Raw genomic sequence first — 16,264 nt, 5'->3', positions numbered from 1 at the left:
ATCCCTTTCTGTCCTTGGAAAGGTGTCCTGCCTAAAACCAGGGCACAGAAAGGTGATTCCTGGACCTCATACCTTTTCTGTATGAGGAATGACAGTGCTGGAAAAGAGTTTCTTTAACATGTAGAGGGAAGGAGCATCAGGGATTGCTTCAGTCAGTTTCAAAGTTGATTTCCCTGGAGGCCCAGGGACTTGTCAAGAGCTCCCTGTGCTGCTGAGCTGGGCCGGGCTCCTGGACCCAAGGGGAGCTCCTGGCAAGCGGGCAGCACTGCAGAGAGACAACTCTGCCCAGGAGCAGCTCCTCTGCACAGCACAGCAGGGCTGGGGGCACTGCCTGCAGGGGACAAGGGCAGTGAGAAAAGGGAGGGAGATGTTAAAGGCAGTGTGGAGGGGGGATGCTGAGAGCTCACTGTGGGAGAAATCTTCACAGTTCTAAAATGGTAAGTGTCTGTGAGAGGGCAAGGCAGATGCAGCATCCTAGAGGGTTCTTCTACAGCTGCCACTTCCTATGGCTGGTAGGACATGGCACAGGGGCTGTGCTGGTTTCTCTAGTGTGAAGGAAAGGAATGTTCCGTGGATCAGTGGTTACCTGCCCAAGCTGTCAGAGGGACAGGACATGAGGGTTCCTTCTCACAGGGCTGGCTGCAGGCTGTGCAGCCAGGGTGCAGGCAGGGGTGGCCAGGGCTGTGGTGCAGAGCAGGGTCCTTTCTGTGCCCCAGGGGCTGTGTGCCGGGGCAAGGCCTCTGCTGTCTGCCAGGCTCAGCATTCAGCCTACCTGATAAGCTGCCCAAGACACTGCAGGGAGAAGCTGTGGGTGTAATGAACCCCCTCGCAGGGCACAGCAGAATCCTGCTAGTGCCCAGGGGCTGCCTGGAGCAGACGGCTTGGAGCTCAACAGCAACCCCAGACCATGTCAGAGGGGACTCTTCAGACAGAAAGTCAAGGCTAAGGCTGCCTGCTGTGGTCTGGGCTTTCCAGGACCTGTGCTTTCACTGTTCTTTAGTTCATCAGGATGGGAATGGAAACAGAGCTGTACTGAGTAGAGATGATTTTGAGTTTCTGTCACTTCAAAATTTATGAGGAACCTCAGAAAGTGCCTTCAGCACCTGCAAGCCTTCAGAAGGCAGCAGCATCACCTTCCCAGTTTCATCAAGGCGTGTGTGACCTCCTGTTCAGCACCTGCCCACACTGAAAGGGTGCAGAGCAGAGCTGAGCACACAGCAAATGAGAAGGGGTCTGTGAGCACTGGCAGGGCATAGACGTGACAGAGAATCAGTTCGTTGTAGGATTGGCTGCAGGCAGCAGAGATGGGCAGAGGGAAAAGGAACTGCAACAAGAAACTCCAGGCACCTCCTGCCATCCCCTGCAGGGGGATGGGGCCGTTGGGTAAATTAGCTCTTTGGGGCAGCAGGGTGGGGGTCAGCTGAGGAGCAGACTGAGCATCCTGTGAAGGACCCCCAGGCAGGAAATTGCGTTCCTCACAGTGCACTCAAACAGCACAGGGCAGAGCGCCAGCCAGGGAGAGGGAAGTATGGGGAGAATGGAAGAGAGTGTGCAATGGGTCAGTGAGAAACAGAGTGGATTGTGCTCAGAGACCCTGTCCTGTCTCTGTGTTTTCCTCCATGGACAGCCAACCATGCGCTGAGGCAGCAAATGTCCAACAGCAGCTTCCCCACAGAGTTCCTCCTCCTGCCATTCTCAGACACACACGAGCTGCAGCTCCTGCACTTCGGGCTCTTCCTGGGCATCTACCTGGCTGCCCTCCTGGGCAACGGCCTCATCCTCACCGCCATAGCCGGCGACCACCGCCTCCACACCCCCATGTACTTCTTCCTCTTCAACCTCGCCCTCCTTGACCTGGGCTCCATCTCCACCACTGTTCCCAAAGCCATGGCCAATTCCCTCTGGAACACCACAGCCATCTCCTACTTGGAATGTGTTGCTCAGGTTTTTTTCTTTTTCTTTTTCATCTCAGCAGAGTTTTTTCTTCTAATCATCATTTCCTATGACCGCTATATTGCCATCTGCCAGCCCCTGCACTACGGGACAATAATAGACAGAAGAACTTGTGTCAACATGGCAGCAACTACCTGGGGCAGTACTTTTCTCTATGCTCTGCTGCATACTGCCAATACATTTTCACTACCATTCTGCCATGGCAATGCCCTAGACCAGTTCTTCTGTGAAATTCCCCAGATCCTCAAGCTCTCCTGCTCAGATGCCTACCTCAGAGAAGTTGGGCTTCTTGTGGTTAGTGTCTCTTTAGCCTTTGGGTGTTTTGTTTTCCTTGTGCTGTCCTACATGCAAATCTTCAGGGCTGTGCTGAGGATCTCCTGTGTGCGTGGACAGCACAAAGCCTTTTCCATGTGCCTCCCTCACCTGGCCGTGGTCTCCCTGTTTCTTACTACTTCCATGTTCACCTACCTGAAGCCCCCCTCCACATCCTCCTCATCCCTGAATCTTTTGCTGGGAGTTCTGTACTCAGTGGTGCCTCCAGCAATGAACCCCCTCATCTACAGCATGAGGAACCAGGAGCTGAAGAACGCAGTGTGGAAAGTGATGACTGGAGGTTTATGAGAAACAACTGCATGTCCATTGCATATCACTCATAATGTAACTCATTAAAGGTCAAGGCATATCTTGTGTGTTTTTTTTTTTTTTTTTTTTTTTTTGCTTTACTTATGTAGTGATATATTTAAAAAAAATCCTTTTTCTTCCCCTTCCATTTTGCTACTAAATGTCTCATGTGACTCTGAGATTTGGTATAAAAGAGGTGTATTTAATGGGCAATTAAGTATTTAATGTGTATTTAAATAAAAAGATGGTTCTTGCAGTGACTTGCTTGCCTGAGATGCTTCCTCAGAGAAATGGGCTGGAGCTGCAGGGGGACTTGTCTGTGTTCAGAGGTGGAAGGGGAGAAGACTCCTGGCACAGCAGCAATGCCAGGGAGCCCCAGGGCTTGGTCTGTCCAAATCAGCTCTCCATTTCACCACCCACACTCTCCTACGGAGCTCTTGTGTTGCTGCGAGGACTGATTGCACTTGTTACTTGCTCATCATGCTCCTGTGTGCACAGGCAGGGACAGGCCAGGGGCACTTCTCTAACACAGCTGGCTCCATACAAGCATCTCCAGCATAAAAGGGGATCTGATCAGGGCAGTGCCTGAAAGCTCAGCTCCTCTCCCAATGATGCTCTCATGGATATTTCAAAGCAACAGACATGAAAGAGGCTCCTGGCTTTGCTTGTTTCTCTGTGGACTCAGGCAGATAAGATAGGAGTCCCAGGATCATATTTTAGGCAGGGAGGGATGATTCCATTCCTGCCTGTTGGTGCCCAGCACCCATGAGATTTTGACTTCACCGGCCTGTATCCACAGCATGAAAGGCTGCCTTCCTGGGAGAGTCAGGGAGGACCAAAAGAGCAGGGGCTGGGTTTGGACCTTGTTCTCTGGACACCCTGGCAGATGCTGCCTCAGGCCAATGGTCCAAGAGCAGCCCCTTGCAACCACCGTTCCCAACACTAGGCTCTCGCCCCAGCTCACACAGATGGCTTCTTCCTCTGGATATGGACACTAAATGACTACATCAGGAGTCCATGTTTCCCTTGTCCATATGAGACTGCATCCGGTGTGGGTGTGGTGAGATGAAACTGAATGAGCCCAAGTGCCATAAACTGTTCCCTAAGGGAGCCATGAATTCCAGTGGGACAGAGAGAGTCTAAAGTTCACTTCCCATTGCAGGTAAGGTCCCCTAGAATACCATCTGAATAAAGCAATCCTAGTCATTGTAACTGTCATACCAACTCCTTCTCTGCAGAATTTGCCAAAAATATATGTTTTCCCAAAGTATATATAAAGTTCTTGAATCACATTTCCACACATGGGTGGGCATTTCCTTTAGGATGCAATGGAGTTGCTAAAGGCTGCATGAGGAAATGTCAGTCTGGACATGTAGAAGACCTTCTGAAGCATGAGCTCGTTGGCAGGCAGAGTACCTGAGGGACTGTGAAGGGCATGCACCTGGTGCTCTTGGGTGGGCTGGAAAGAGGCTTCCCGAGCACAACACCTCCTTGTGACCCTGTGGATGCTGGCTGTGAGGTCACTTCTGTCCCAGCCCCTGTCTAGACAACAGCAGGGAGGCAGAGCCTCTGAGGTCATAAAGGCTTTCAGGAAGCTGCCCCCAACAGGGTGACATATTTCATAGAATCATAGAATCATAGAATATCCTGAGTTGGAAGGGACCCTTAAGGATCATCAAGTCCAACTCTTGACACCGCACAGGTCTACCCAAAAGTTCAGACCATGTGACTAAGTGCACAGTCCAATCTCTTCTTAAATTCAGACAGGCTCGGTGCAGTGACCACTTCCCTGGGGAGCCTGTTCCAGTGTGCAACCACTCTCTCTGTGAAGAACCCCCTCTTGATGTCAAGCCTAGATTTCCCCTGCCTCAGCTTAACCCCGTTCCCGCGGATCCTGTCACTGGTGTTAATGGAGAAAAGGTCTCCTGCCTCTCGACACCCCCTTACGAGGAAGTTGTAGACTGCGATGAGGTCTCCCCTCAGCCTTCTCTTCTTCAGGCTGAACAGGCCCAGTGCCCTCAGCCGTTCCTCGTACGTCTTCCCCTCCAGGCCTTTCACCATCTTCGTAGCCCTCCTCTGGACACTCTCCAACAGTTTCATGTCCTTTTTATACTGTGGTGCCCAGAACTGCACACAGTACTCGAGGTGAGGCCACACCAGCGCAGAGTAGAGCGGGACAATCACCTCCCTCGACCTACTAGCGATGCCGTGCTTGATGCACCCCGGGACACGGTTGGCCCTCCTGGCTGCCAGGGCACACTGCTGGCTCATATTCAACTTGCTGTCTACCACGACCCCCAGATCCCTCTCTTCTAGGCTGCTCTCCAGCGTCTCATCGCCCAGTCTGTACGTGCAGCCAGGGTTTCCCCGTCCCAGGTGCAGGACCCGGCACTTGCTCTTATTGAACTTCATGCGGTTGGTGATCGCCCAGCTCTCCAACCTATCCAGATCCCTCTACAAGGCCTTTCCACCCTCATTCGAGTCCACAACTCCTCCAAGTTTGGTGTCATCAGCAAACTTGCTCAAAATACCTTCTATTCCTACATCCAGATCATTTATAAAAATATTGAAAAGTACCGGCCCTAAAATGAAGCCTTGAGGGACCCCACTGGTGACCGCCCGCCAGCCTGACGCAGCCCCATTTACCATAACCCTTTGGGCCCTGCCCATTAGCCAATTGCTCACCCATCATATGATGTTTTTATTTAGCTGTATGGTGGACATTTTGTCCAGTAGGATCCTATGGGAAACCGTGTCAAAAGCCTTGCTGAAGTCCAAAAAAATCACATCAGCTGGTTTCCCTTGGTCCACCATACGGGTGATCTTATCATCAAAGGAAATCAGGTTAGTTAGGCAGGACCTACCCTTCACAAACCCATGCTGGCTGGGACCAATGACTGCTTTGTCCCCCAGGTGCGCCTCAATACGTTCGAGAACCATCTTCTCCATGATTTTACCAGGCACTGACGTGAGACTGACAGGCCTGTAATTGGTAGGGTCTTCTTTCTGACCCTTCTTGAAAATCGGCACAACATTTGCCAGCTTCCAATTTACCGGGACCTCTCCAGATTCCCAGGATCGTTGAAAAATAATTGAGAGAGGTTCCGCGATGACATCCGCCAGCTCCTTCAGCACCCGGGGATGAATCCCATCCGGACCCATGGACTTGTAGGGATCCAGGTGGAGTAGCAAATCCCGCACACATTCAGGGTCGGTTGGGAGTTTGTCATCCCCACTGTCCCGGTCCTCCAGCTCAGGGTACCCTGGGTCCCGAAGCCCATCATCGACATTGAAGACAGAGGCAAAGAAGGCGTTAAGCGTCTCTGCTTTGCCTATGTCATTGTCTGTGAGGAGACCTTCCCTATCAAGGAGCGGCCCTATGTATTCTTTAGTTCTCCTTTTTCCATTCACATATCTAAAAAAAAACTTTTTATTTTCTCTCACAGAAACAGACAGCTTCAACTCTAGGTGTGCTTTGGCCACACAAATTTTCTCCCTACAAACATGAACAGCATCCCTGTATTCTTTCCATGTCACCTGGCCCTCCTTCCAGTAGCGAAACACTATTTCCGCCTAATCTCCATTAGAATGTTCCTGGTCAGCCACGCCTGCCTCCTTTCCCACCTGCCTGACTTGCGATATTTAGGAATTGCCTGATCTTGTGCTTCTAGGAGGCATCGCTTAAAGAATGACCAGCACTGGTGGACATCGAGGCCTTCAAGAGCAGTTTCCCAGGGGACCTTGCTGACTAGTTCCCTGAGCAGCCTGAAGTCCGCTTTCCCCATATCTAGGGATGAGGTTTTGGTGGCACTTTTCCTTCTATCACCGTAAATTTTGAACTCAACCACTTCATGGTCGCTATGACCGAGGCGGCCACCAATCACCACATCTCCCACCAGACCCTCTCTGTTTTCTAGCAGCAGGTCTAGGAGGGCACCTTTCCTTGTTGGCTCCGTTAGCATCTGCACCAAGAAGTTATCATCTAGGTGCTTCATGAACCTCCTGGACTTGCTCGTGTCAGCCGTGTGGCACTCCCAGTTAACGTCAGGCAGGTTGAAGTCCCCCATAAGGACAAGGGGAGTTAATCTCAAGGCCTCTCTTAGTTCTGTAAAGAATAATTTATCGGCGCTATCGTCCTGGCCAGGCGGTCTGTAATAGACTCCCACAACGACATCCCCTTTATTCGTTCGTCCCTTGATCCTTACCCAGAGGCTCTCTGAATAGTGGAAAAGTACTGCTGTAGAGCAAATGGTATAAGAAGGGAGTCTGTCCTCAATAAGAGAATTGAAGTCATGTTATCAATAGGAGAGCTGAACTTATGTCTTCAATAAAGGAGTAGCAGTTACTGGTCCTTAAAGAACCCTGGTGTCCATGTGGTCATTATGCCAAAGTCCCCATGTTCCCCATATGTACATACCCAAGCTGACGGTGCTGCTGTGCAGAGCAAATGGGCTGTGGTGCTGTGGGTGAATCTGCATAGCTGTCCTAGTCAGGGTGGGAAGCAGACAGCCAGGATCACTGGACTGTACCAGGCAGAGGTACTTCACGAAGGGGAAAATGAATCAGAGTCGCAGGTTCCCTGTGAATACCTGGCTTTAGGTCTTTCCCTGTGGCTGAGCACACAGTGGGAAATCTCTCACATTCATGGAGGCTGCAGTCACTGCCCACACCATGCTCTACTGTCCCTGGACATAACCTGGTCTCTTAAGGCAGCTCCAGATTCCCCTCCTGAAGGACATCACCTACAGGTCAGATGTGGGAACAGCCCTGGCTACGTATTTTGCTGTCTCTGCTCTGAGCAGACACCCATGGGTGAGTTTTAAATCTAGCCCTGGGTCTCTGACAGGTCACAATGTGACAATGATAATTCCCTCCTGAACAGAAGCAGGAACAGACCCTTCTGGGGAGCAATGCTTTGGGCCTTTTCTTGGCACTTGTTTGGGAAGGAAAGCCCAGCCTTCAGAATGTGAACTCGGGTAATTCCATTTTCTTAGAGATGTTATGAGAGAGTTTTCATTGACTCACTCACAGTGTTAAATGCACATTTATGCAGCCTCCATATGTCACAGAACACGTTCATTCATTTATAGAAGTGGGGGGAATAAAAACATTTATGTAGGGATGCAAAGGGCAAAAACAGACTGTGGTTTTTCCACTCGAGTGGGCAGCTGAGCTCCACCACAACTGTTCCCTCACTCCCCCTCCTCAAAGAGGAATGTGGAGAAAATATGACGAAAAAGGCTCAAAGGTTGAGATAGGGACAAGGAGATCATGCACTAATGATTGTGATAGGCAAAACAGACTTGACATAGGGAGACAGTAAGATTTATTGTTTATTACTAACAAGCTAGAGAAGTGAGAAACAAAGGAAAGAAACCAAAAGCACCTTCCCCTCCCTCATCCACCCTCTTCCACCTCCTCCCCCCAAGTGGGGCAGGGGAAGGGGAAAGGGGATTATGGTCAGTCTACAGTGCTTCTTCTCTGCTGCTCCTTCTCGGTCACTCTCGTCCCCTGTGCTGTGGAGTCTCTCCCATGGCATGCAGTCCTTGATGAACTGATCTGGCATGGGCTTCCCACAGGCAGAAGCTCTTCAAGAACTGCTCCAGATATGGGTCCGTACCACAGGGTCCATCCCTCGGGAGAAAACTGCTCCAACCTGGCTCCCCCACGGGCAGCAGCTCCTGCCCCATCACCTGCTCCTGCATGGGCTCCTCTCCATGGGCTACAGGTCCGGCCTGGAATCTGCTCCAGCAGTGGTCTTCTACAGGCCACAGACTCCATTGGTGCAGGTCCACCTGCTCCACTGTGGTCTCCATGGGCTTCAGCGTGGAACCCTGCTCCACCGTGGTACTCCATAGGCTGCAGGGGGACACCCTGCTTCACCATGGTCCTCACCACAGACCGCAGGGGACTTCTGCTCCAGTGCCTGAAGTACCTCTCCCCCTCCTTCTTCATTGACCTTGGTGCCTAAGGCTGTTCCTAACACCTCTCACTCTCCCAGCTGCTGTGTATCGCAGCATTTTTTTTTTCCTTGTCTTAAATCTGCTCTCACAGAGGTGCAAAACAACATCACTTCTTGGCTCGGCTCTCGTCAGCAGTGGGGCCCATACCAAACATTGGGCAACTTCTAGATCCTTCTCACAGAAGCCACAACGTACTGCTACCAAAACCTTCCACGTAAACCCACTACACAGACATAATGAGAAAAAGAAAAAAAGTATAAAATAATAAGAAGAATGACCAAAACAAAAGCCTGGAAGAGGATGTATTGAGATTCATCAATGGAGAGTGAAGGGATCTTTATGAGGACTGTACAACCTCCCCAAAATCAGTTTACTAACTGCATCCTTGAGATCCTTGTTCCTCATGCTGTAGATGAGGGGGTTCACTGCTGGAGGCAGCACCGAGTACAGAACTGCCAGCAGAAGATTCAGGGAGGAGGAGGACATGGAGGGGGGTTTCAGGTAGGCAAATGTGCCACTGCTGATGAACAGGGAGACCACGGCCAGGTGAGGGAGGCAAGTGGAAAAGGCTTTGTGCCGGCCCTGCTGTGAGGGGATCCTCAGCACTGCCCTGAAGATCTGCACATAGGACAACACAATGAAAACAAAGCAACCAAATAATATACAGGCACTAACCACAAGAAGCCCAATTTCCTGGAGGGAGGCATGTGAGCAGGAGAGCTTGAGGATCTGGGGAATTTCACAGAAGAACTGGTCCAGGGCATTGCCTTGGCAGAGGGGAAGGGAAAAGGTATTGACAGTGTGCAGCACAGAATAGAGAAAAGTACTGCCCCAGGCAGCTGCTGCCATGTTGACACAAGTTCTTCTGTCTATTATTGTCCGGTAGTGCAGGGGTTTGCAGATGGCAATGTAGCGGTCATAGGCCATGATGGTGAGGAGAGAAAACTCTGCTGTGAGAAAGAGAGCAAACATAAAGACCTGGGTAGCACAGCCTGCATAGGAAATGGCCCTGGTGTCCCACAGGGAGTTGGCCATGGCTTTGGGAACAGTGGTGGTAATAGTGCCCAGGTCAAGGAGGGCAAGGTTGAGGAGGAAGAAGTACATGGGAGTGTGGAGGCGGTGGTCACAGGCTATGGCTGTGAGGATGAGGCCGTTGCCCAGGAGGGCAGCCAGGTAGATGCCCAGGAAGAGTCCGAAGTGCAGGAGCTGCAGCTGGCGTGTGTCTGCGAATGGCAGGAGGAGGAACTCAGTGGGGAAGCTGTTGTTGGACATTTGCTGCCTCTGGGCATGGTTGCCTGTCCATGGAGGGAAAAACAGAGAAAAGTTAGGCTAACTTCCCTGAGCAACCCGCCTGCTTCTCTAAAAGAAATCACTGTCCCCAGAGCAGAATGAGGAATATGTGAGCTCATTCTCCCACCCTCCCAACTCAATGACACCATACCTATCATTTTAAGATGAAGCTTGAGCTGTTTGTTCCCAAGAAGACACCCTCAGGGCAAGGCCTTGACAGTCGGTGTCAGAACAGAAACTTACACCTACCTGCACCCCAGACAAAGAGAGTGGGAGAACCACACACAGGTTTAGAAATAAGAAAGAACGTTGCAGTGGTCCAACCTGCTGACAGACAGAAAGGGAGATGGGCATGTAGGGAAGCCTTTAGCTTACTAAGCTTGCATGCACCTAGAGAAGTGACACTGCAGGGCAAGTACTCTTATAATACTGATAACTGCATATCACCTTGCAGGACACAGGCTCCTCTCCTCTTCTGGAGGTCCATCTGAGGAGGAGGTGGCTCATGCCCTAAAGCCCCAGAGGGCAGAGGCTGTGCTGGGTGTCAGAGGAGAGCAGGGGATTGCTGCAGAGAAAGTGCCCGCACTGCAGACCTGACAGGGAGTGCCTGAATCCCCTCTCCCTTGGAGTTTCAGGCAGTTCCCTCTCTCCTCCCTGCCCCTGCCTCGAGCTGTCCCTGCTGGGGTCTTCTTCCCTGTCCCCACATCTCCTCCGTGCCATTGCTCACAGACCCATCCCATCCACAGTGTACTCACATCTGCCTTGTAGACGCCTCCTGTCCCAGGGTAATTTTCAGGGATATCTCCATGTTTTCAAAGGCTATGGAGCAGCTCAGACCTAAAAGACCTTACAATAACTTACAATAACTGTGGTCTCAGTGCCTTCATCCAAAGGGAGAAATAAATTCCATATCTAACTGCCACCCACAAGGCAGGAGGAGAAATCTCAAAGCACAGAATAATTCTCTCCAAGAAACTCTTCCTCTGAACTTTCCTTTGAGGAATCTGCTCTGAGGTGTCCTGGGGGTGCTATGTAGCTGTGAGAAGCCTTCCAGAGGCAGCCTCTGGGAGACAGTAGCCTCAGTGTACCAACAGGACCCTGCCCTTTCCTTCCCTGCCGAGGGGGGCTCCTTCCACCCACAGCTTCTCCCCGCAGCACCCTAGGCAGCTCCCCAGGCAGGCTGAGTGCTGAGCATGGCAGGCAGCAGAGGCCCTGTCCCAGCACACAGCCCCTGGGGCACAGCAGGGACCCTGCTCTGCACCACAGACCTGGACACCCCTGCCTGAACTCCAGATGTACAGCCTGCAGCTGGCCCTGTGAGAAGGAGCCCTCATGTCCTGTCCCTCTGACAGCTTAGGCAGGTAATCCCTGCTTTGGACCTTGTCATTTTCCTCTTATCCAAAAAAACTCTGAGAGTCCTCCTGAAAGCTCCCATAGGCTGTGGGATTTGACAGCAAATCTGCAGATGGCACCAGAAACAAGAGCTGCATTGCCCTGCAGCCAAAGACTTACCCTGCTCAAGACTGTGAAGATTTCTCCTGCAGTGAGCTCTCAGCATCCCCCCCTCCACACTGCCTTTAACATCTCCCTCCTTTCTCTCAGCGGCCCTTGTCCCCCGCAGGCAGTGCCCCTAGCCCTGCTGCTGTGCTGTGCAGAGGAGCTGCTCCTGGACAGAGCTATCTCTCTGCAGTGCTGCCTGCTCGCCAGGAGCTCCCCTTGGGCCCAGGAGCCCAGCCCAGCTCATCAGCACAGGGAGCTCTTGACAAGTCCCTGGGCCTCCAGGGGAATCCAGTATGAAACAGAGTGAAAAAATCACTAATGTTTTTTCCCTCCACTGAGGACAGAAACTCTTTTCCAGCACTATCATACCTCATATCTGAAAAAGTATTTGTTCCATGAGTGACCTTTCTCTGCAGAGCTGCTCTCAATGATTTCTTCTCCCAGTCTGTACTCATGGCTGAGATTGCCCTGGTCCAAGTGCAGAATCTTGCATTTGGACTTGTTGAACATCATTATGTTAACATTGGGCCCACTTCTCAAGCTTGTCCAGGTCCCTTTGAGTGGCTTCTCTTCCTTCTGTTCAATCAACTGCACTCTCAGCTTGATGTCATCAGCAAACTTGTTGATGGTGCACTCAACCCCACTGTCTATTTCATTGATGAAGATTTTCAATAGTCCTAGTCCTTGGAGAGACCCCCGAGGTAAACCTCTCTTCACCTGCCTCCAACTTGGAGATGGAGCCATTGACCACCACTCTCTTGGTGTGACCTTCAAGCCAATTCCTTACCCACTGAGTGGTTCAACCCTCAAGAAATTCAAGAGACTACTAGAGCACGATGAGGATAAGTTTCTGGTGCAGACATTTGGACCAGGATGGATTCTCCAATTTGGAGACCAGGATGTCGTGTGGGACCATGTCAAATGCCTTACAGAAGTCCATGTAGATGGCATCGGTCAGTCTTCCTTTGTCAACTGATGCAGTCGTTTCATTGTAGAAAACCAGCAGTTTGGTCAGGCATGATTTGCCTTTACTGAAGCCATTCTGGCTGTCTCGGATCACGTCTTTCTTTCTCTTTCTCTTGCACCTGCCTTGATATTGCTTCCAGGAGGACCTTCCAGGAGGAGCTTAGCTTAGGGATATGGTTTAGTGGGGACTGTTAGTGTTAGGTCAGAGGTTGGACTCGGTAATATTGAGGTCTCTTCCAACCTAGAAATTCTGTGATTCTGTGATTTCCCAAGATCTTGTCAGGCACAGAGGTGAGGCTCGTCAGTCTGTAGTTCCCCATGTCCTTTTTCTACCCTTTTTAAAAATGGGAATGATGTTTCCCTTTTTCCAGTCACCTGACTGCCAGACCTTTTTAAATATGACAGAAAGAATCTTGGCAACTGCATCAGCCAGTTCCTTCAGGACCCTGGGGTGCAAGTCATCAGGCCTCATAGACTTGCATGTCTTTACTTTCATCAGGTGGTCTCAAACTTACTCTTCACTTACAGTGGGTGAGACTTGACTCCCTCAGCCTCCATTTACAGGTTCAAGGAAAAGAAAGACTTGGGAAGCCTGACTGGCAGTGAAGACCAAGGCAAAGATATTGTTGAGTACCTTAACCTTCTCCTTATCTGCTATTACCAGTTCACCCTTCTCATCCGTCAGAAGAGACACACTCTCCTTTGCCTTTCTTTTCTGGCCAATGTATCTCTAGAATCCCTTCCTGTTATTCTTTGCATCCCTTGCCAAGCTCAGTTCTGTCTATGCCTTGACTTTCCTGATCCCATCCCTGTATATCCGGACTGCATCCCTGTACTCTTCCCTGGCCACATGTCTCCATTTCCACTGCCTGTGCATTTCCTTCTTGTGCCTCAGTTTGACCATCAGGTCCTTGCTGAGCTGCCCCAGTTGTCTGCCCTCCCCACCCACTTTCTTATGCAGGAGGATGAAGAGTTCCTTTGCTCTAAGGAGAACATTCTTAAAGAGTGGCCAGCTCTGTTCATCTTCTTTGGCAGGAGGGTTGTAATTGGGTGATCTATAAGGTGCCTTCCAAGTCAAACCATTCTAAGATTCTATGATTCTATTGGACCTGATGGGATTCACTCATGAGAGTGGAAGGAGCTGGTTGATGTCCTTGCAAGGCCACTCTTGGTCATCTTGGATCAATCCTGGTGACTAGCAGAAGTGCCCCAAGACTGGATAAAACCAAATGTCCATCTTTGCTGCAAGAATGGCAAGGAGGAGGGCCCAGGGAAGTGCAGGTTGCTTAGGCTCCACTCCATCCCTGGGAAGGTGATGGAGCAGCTCATCCTGGAACCCTGTTCCAGACACAGGAACTACAATAAAATCATCAGGAGCAGTTGGGATATCTTCATGTAGGGGAAGTCACTCTTGACCAACTGGGACAGGAAATGCTCCGATGAAATTACTGGCCTAGAAGAAGAGGACAGAGCAGTGGATATCGATACACTTTGACTTCAGTAAAGTTGTGTGGTGGATTAAACCTGGTAGGCAGCTAAGCAGCACAGGTCTACGAGCTCATTCCTCCTACCTAGTGGGATGTTTTGAAAAGAACCGAAGACTAAAAGTGAAAAAAAAAAAAAAAAAAGTGGGCTGGAATAAAGACAGTTTAATAGCTAGATGTGCACACAAGCAACAACAACAAACCAACCAACAAACAAACAAACAAAAAACAGAACTTATTATTCATCATTTGCCATTGACAGGCAGATGTTTAGCTATTTGCAGTGCTTCATCATGTGTAACCAGTCAATATGAAGGCAGATGCCATACTTCCTAATGTTCTTCACACCACCAATAAAAGACAAAAACAGATTTTGCTACTGTTGTTTAAATAGCTAAATAAATTCCTATCTTTTTTTTTTTTTCATGTCTCAGCTCAGCTTAGTACACACATGGACTTAGAACAGGTGCAGAGGAGGACAACAAAAATGATCTAGAGCACTTCTGTTAAGAGAGGAGACTGGGAGAATTATGGTGATGATGATGATGATGATGATTATCATTATTATTTACTGGAAAAGAGAAGGCTCTGGGGAGACCTTACAACAACCTTCCTGTACATAAAGGGAGCCTAGAGGAAACCTGGGGAAGGACTCATTACCAGGGAATGTAGTGATAGGCCAAGGGGCAAAGGCTTTCAAGTAAAAAAGGGAGATTTCTGTCAGATATTAGGTATTCACATATCGATGAACCATGTCTGCACAGCATCAAGGGTTTCTGTTTCTCATCCTGCCCCCAATGACATGTAGGTTGGGGGTGTGCAAAACATTGTGAAGTTTGCATCTTGGGCTGCATCAAAAGAGGAATGTCCAGCAGAACAAGTAAGGTGATTGTCCCCTTCTACTCTGCCCTTGTGAGGTCCCACCTGCAGTACTGTATTCAGGTTTGGGGACCCCAGTACAAGAAAGATGTCGACCTGTTAGAGCAAGTTCAGAGGAGGGCCACAAAGATGATCAGAGGGCTGGAGCTCCTCTCCTATGAAAAAAGGGTGAGAGAGCTGGGGATGTTCAGCCTGGGGAAGAGAAGGTTCTGAAGAGGCCTCATTGTGTCCTTTCAGTACGTAAAGGGGTCTTGAAAAAAGGATGGAGATGGACTCTTTACTCGAGTTGATAATGACAGGGCAAGAGGGAAAGGTCTTCAAGTAACTGAGGATAGATTTAGACTAGATGTTAGGAGGAAATTCTTGACTGCATAGATAGTGAGTCACTGGAAGAGGTTGCGCAGAGAAATTGTGGATCCCCCATCCTTAGAGGTGTTCAAGGCCAGACTGGAGAAGGCTCTGGGCAACCTGATCTAGTAGGTGGCATGCCTGCTTAAAGCACATACCTTGAAACAGTAAGATCTTTTAGGTCCCATTCAACCTAAGCCATTTTGTGATTCTTTGACACTGCAAGGACAACTAACTGAAGCACTCCCTGCAGCCCACTACACTGCTAACAAAAGTATACCATGCACAAGAAGGACACCTCCAGTGAAGACAGCCTGAGAAAGCTGGGATTGCTTAGCCTCGAGAAGACTCCAGTAGACATTATTGTGGCCTTCCAATACACAAATGGGGCCTAGCCAAGTCTGTAGTGATTGGAATAGAATAGTTCAGTTGGAAGGGACCTTCAAAGGTCATCTAGTCCAACTTCCTGACCTCTTAAGTGTTAAACATAAATTAGAGAGTATGTATGAGGGTATTGTCCAAATGCCTCTTGAGCACTGACAGACATGGGACATCAAGCAGGTCTCTAGGAAGCCTGTTCCAGTGTTTGACCACCCTCACAGTACAGAAAATTTTCCTAATGCCCCATCTGAACGTCCCCTGGTGCATCTATGTGCCATTCCCACATGTTCTGTGATCAGTTACAAGAGAGAAAAGATCATCCCCTCCTTCAACACTTCCCCCCCTCAGGAAGTTGTTGAGAACAATGGGGTTACTCCTCAGCCTTCTTTTCTCCAAACTAGGTGGCCAAAGGATCCTCAGGCTGTCCTCATAGGACATGTCCTTTTACACCTTTTCCCTTGGTTTCCCAACTGACAATGTTGGGAAACCCTCTCTCCATGCTCTCACCAGTCAGTGTGACTGACCATGTTTGGTTCCCTCCACTGCTTCCTTTATCACTTGTTGGTCATATTTGTGTCCCTGGATGTGTTGTAGTTTATCCCCAGGAGGTAACCAAGCTCCCCACAGCCACTCTCAGCCTCACCCTCCATAGCAGAACAGATGGAGAACAATAGGAGAGAGATGGAGAGACACTTTATCAGGGAGCACAGTGTTAAGACAATAAGTTTTAAATTAAAAGAGAGTAGATTTAGATCAGATCTAAGGAAGAAATTATTCACACAAAGAGTGGTGAGACACTGGAAAAGATTACACAGAGAAGTTGTAGATGCCCCCTCCCTGGTAGTGTTCAAAGTAGGGGTGGATGAGAGCTTGAAAAAC

General features: G+C 49.8%; 2 protein-coding genes across 2 annotated transcripts in view; one reads left to right on the top strand and one right to left on the bottom strand.

Annotated features, from left to right (window-relative positions):
* LOC137847096 (scavenger receptor cysteine-rich type 1 protein M130-like) overlaps positions 1 to 16,264 on the top strand; it is a 60,267-nt gene that overhangs the window by 25,645 nt on the left and 18,358 nt on the right. The gene's annotated exons all lie outside the window — the stretch shown is intronic.
* On the bottom strand, positions 8,853 to 9,809 carry LOC137847326 (olfactory receptor 14A16-like). The gene has a single exon (XM_068665611.1). The coding sequence runs from the start codon at positions 9,807 to 9,809 to the stop codon at positions 8,853 to 8,855; it is 957 nt and encodes a 318-aa protein (XP_068521712.1).

This window comes from Anas acuta, chromosome W (genome assembly GCF_963932015.1).
Source record: "Anas acuta chromosome W, bAnaAcu1.1, whole genome shotgun sequence".
Classification (NCBI taxonomy): Eukaryota; Metazoa; Chordata; class Aves; order Anseriformes; family Anatidae; genus Anas; species Anas acuta.
Note: the sequence above shows the minus strand (reverse complement) of the source record. Positions and strands in the feature narration are given on the sequence as shown.

Excerpts from the sequence above, each read along its gene's own strand:
- LOC137847326 (XM_068665611.1), bottom strand. The coding sequence starts at position 9,809 with ATGTCCAACAACAGCTTCCCCACTGAGTTCCTCCTCCTGCCATTCGCA.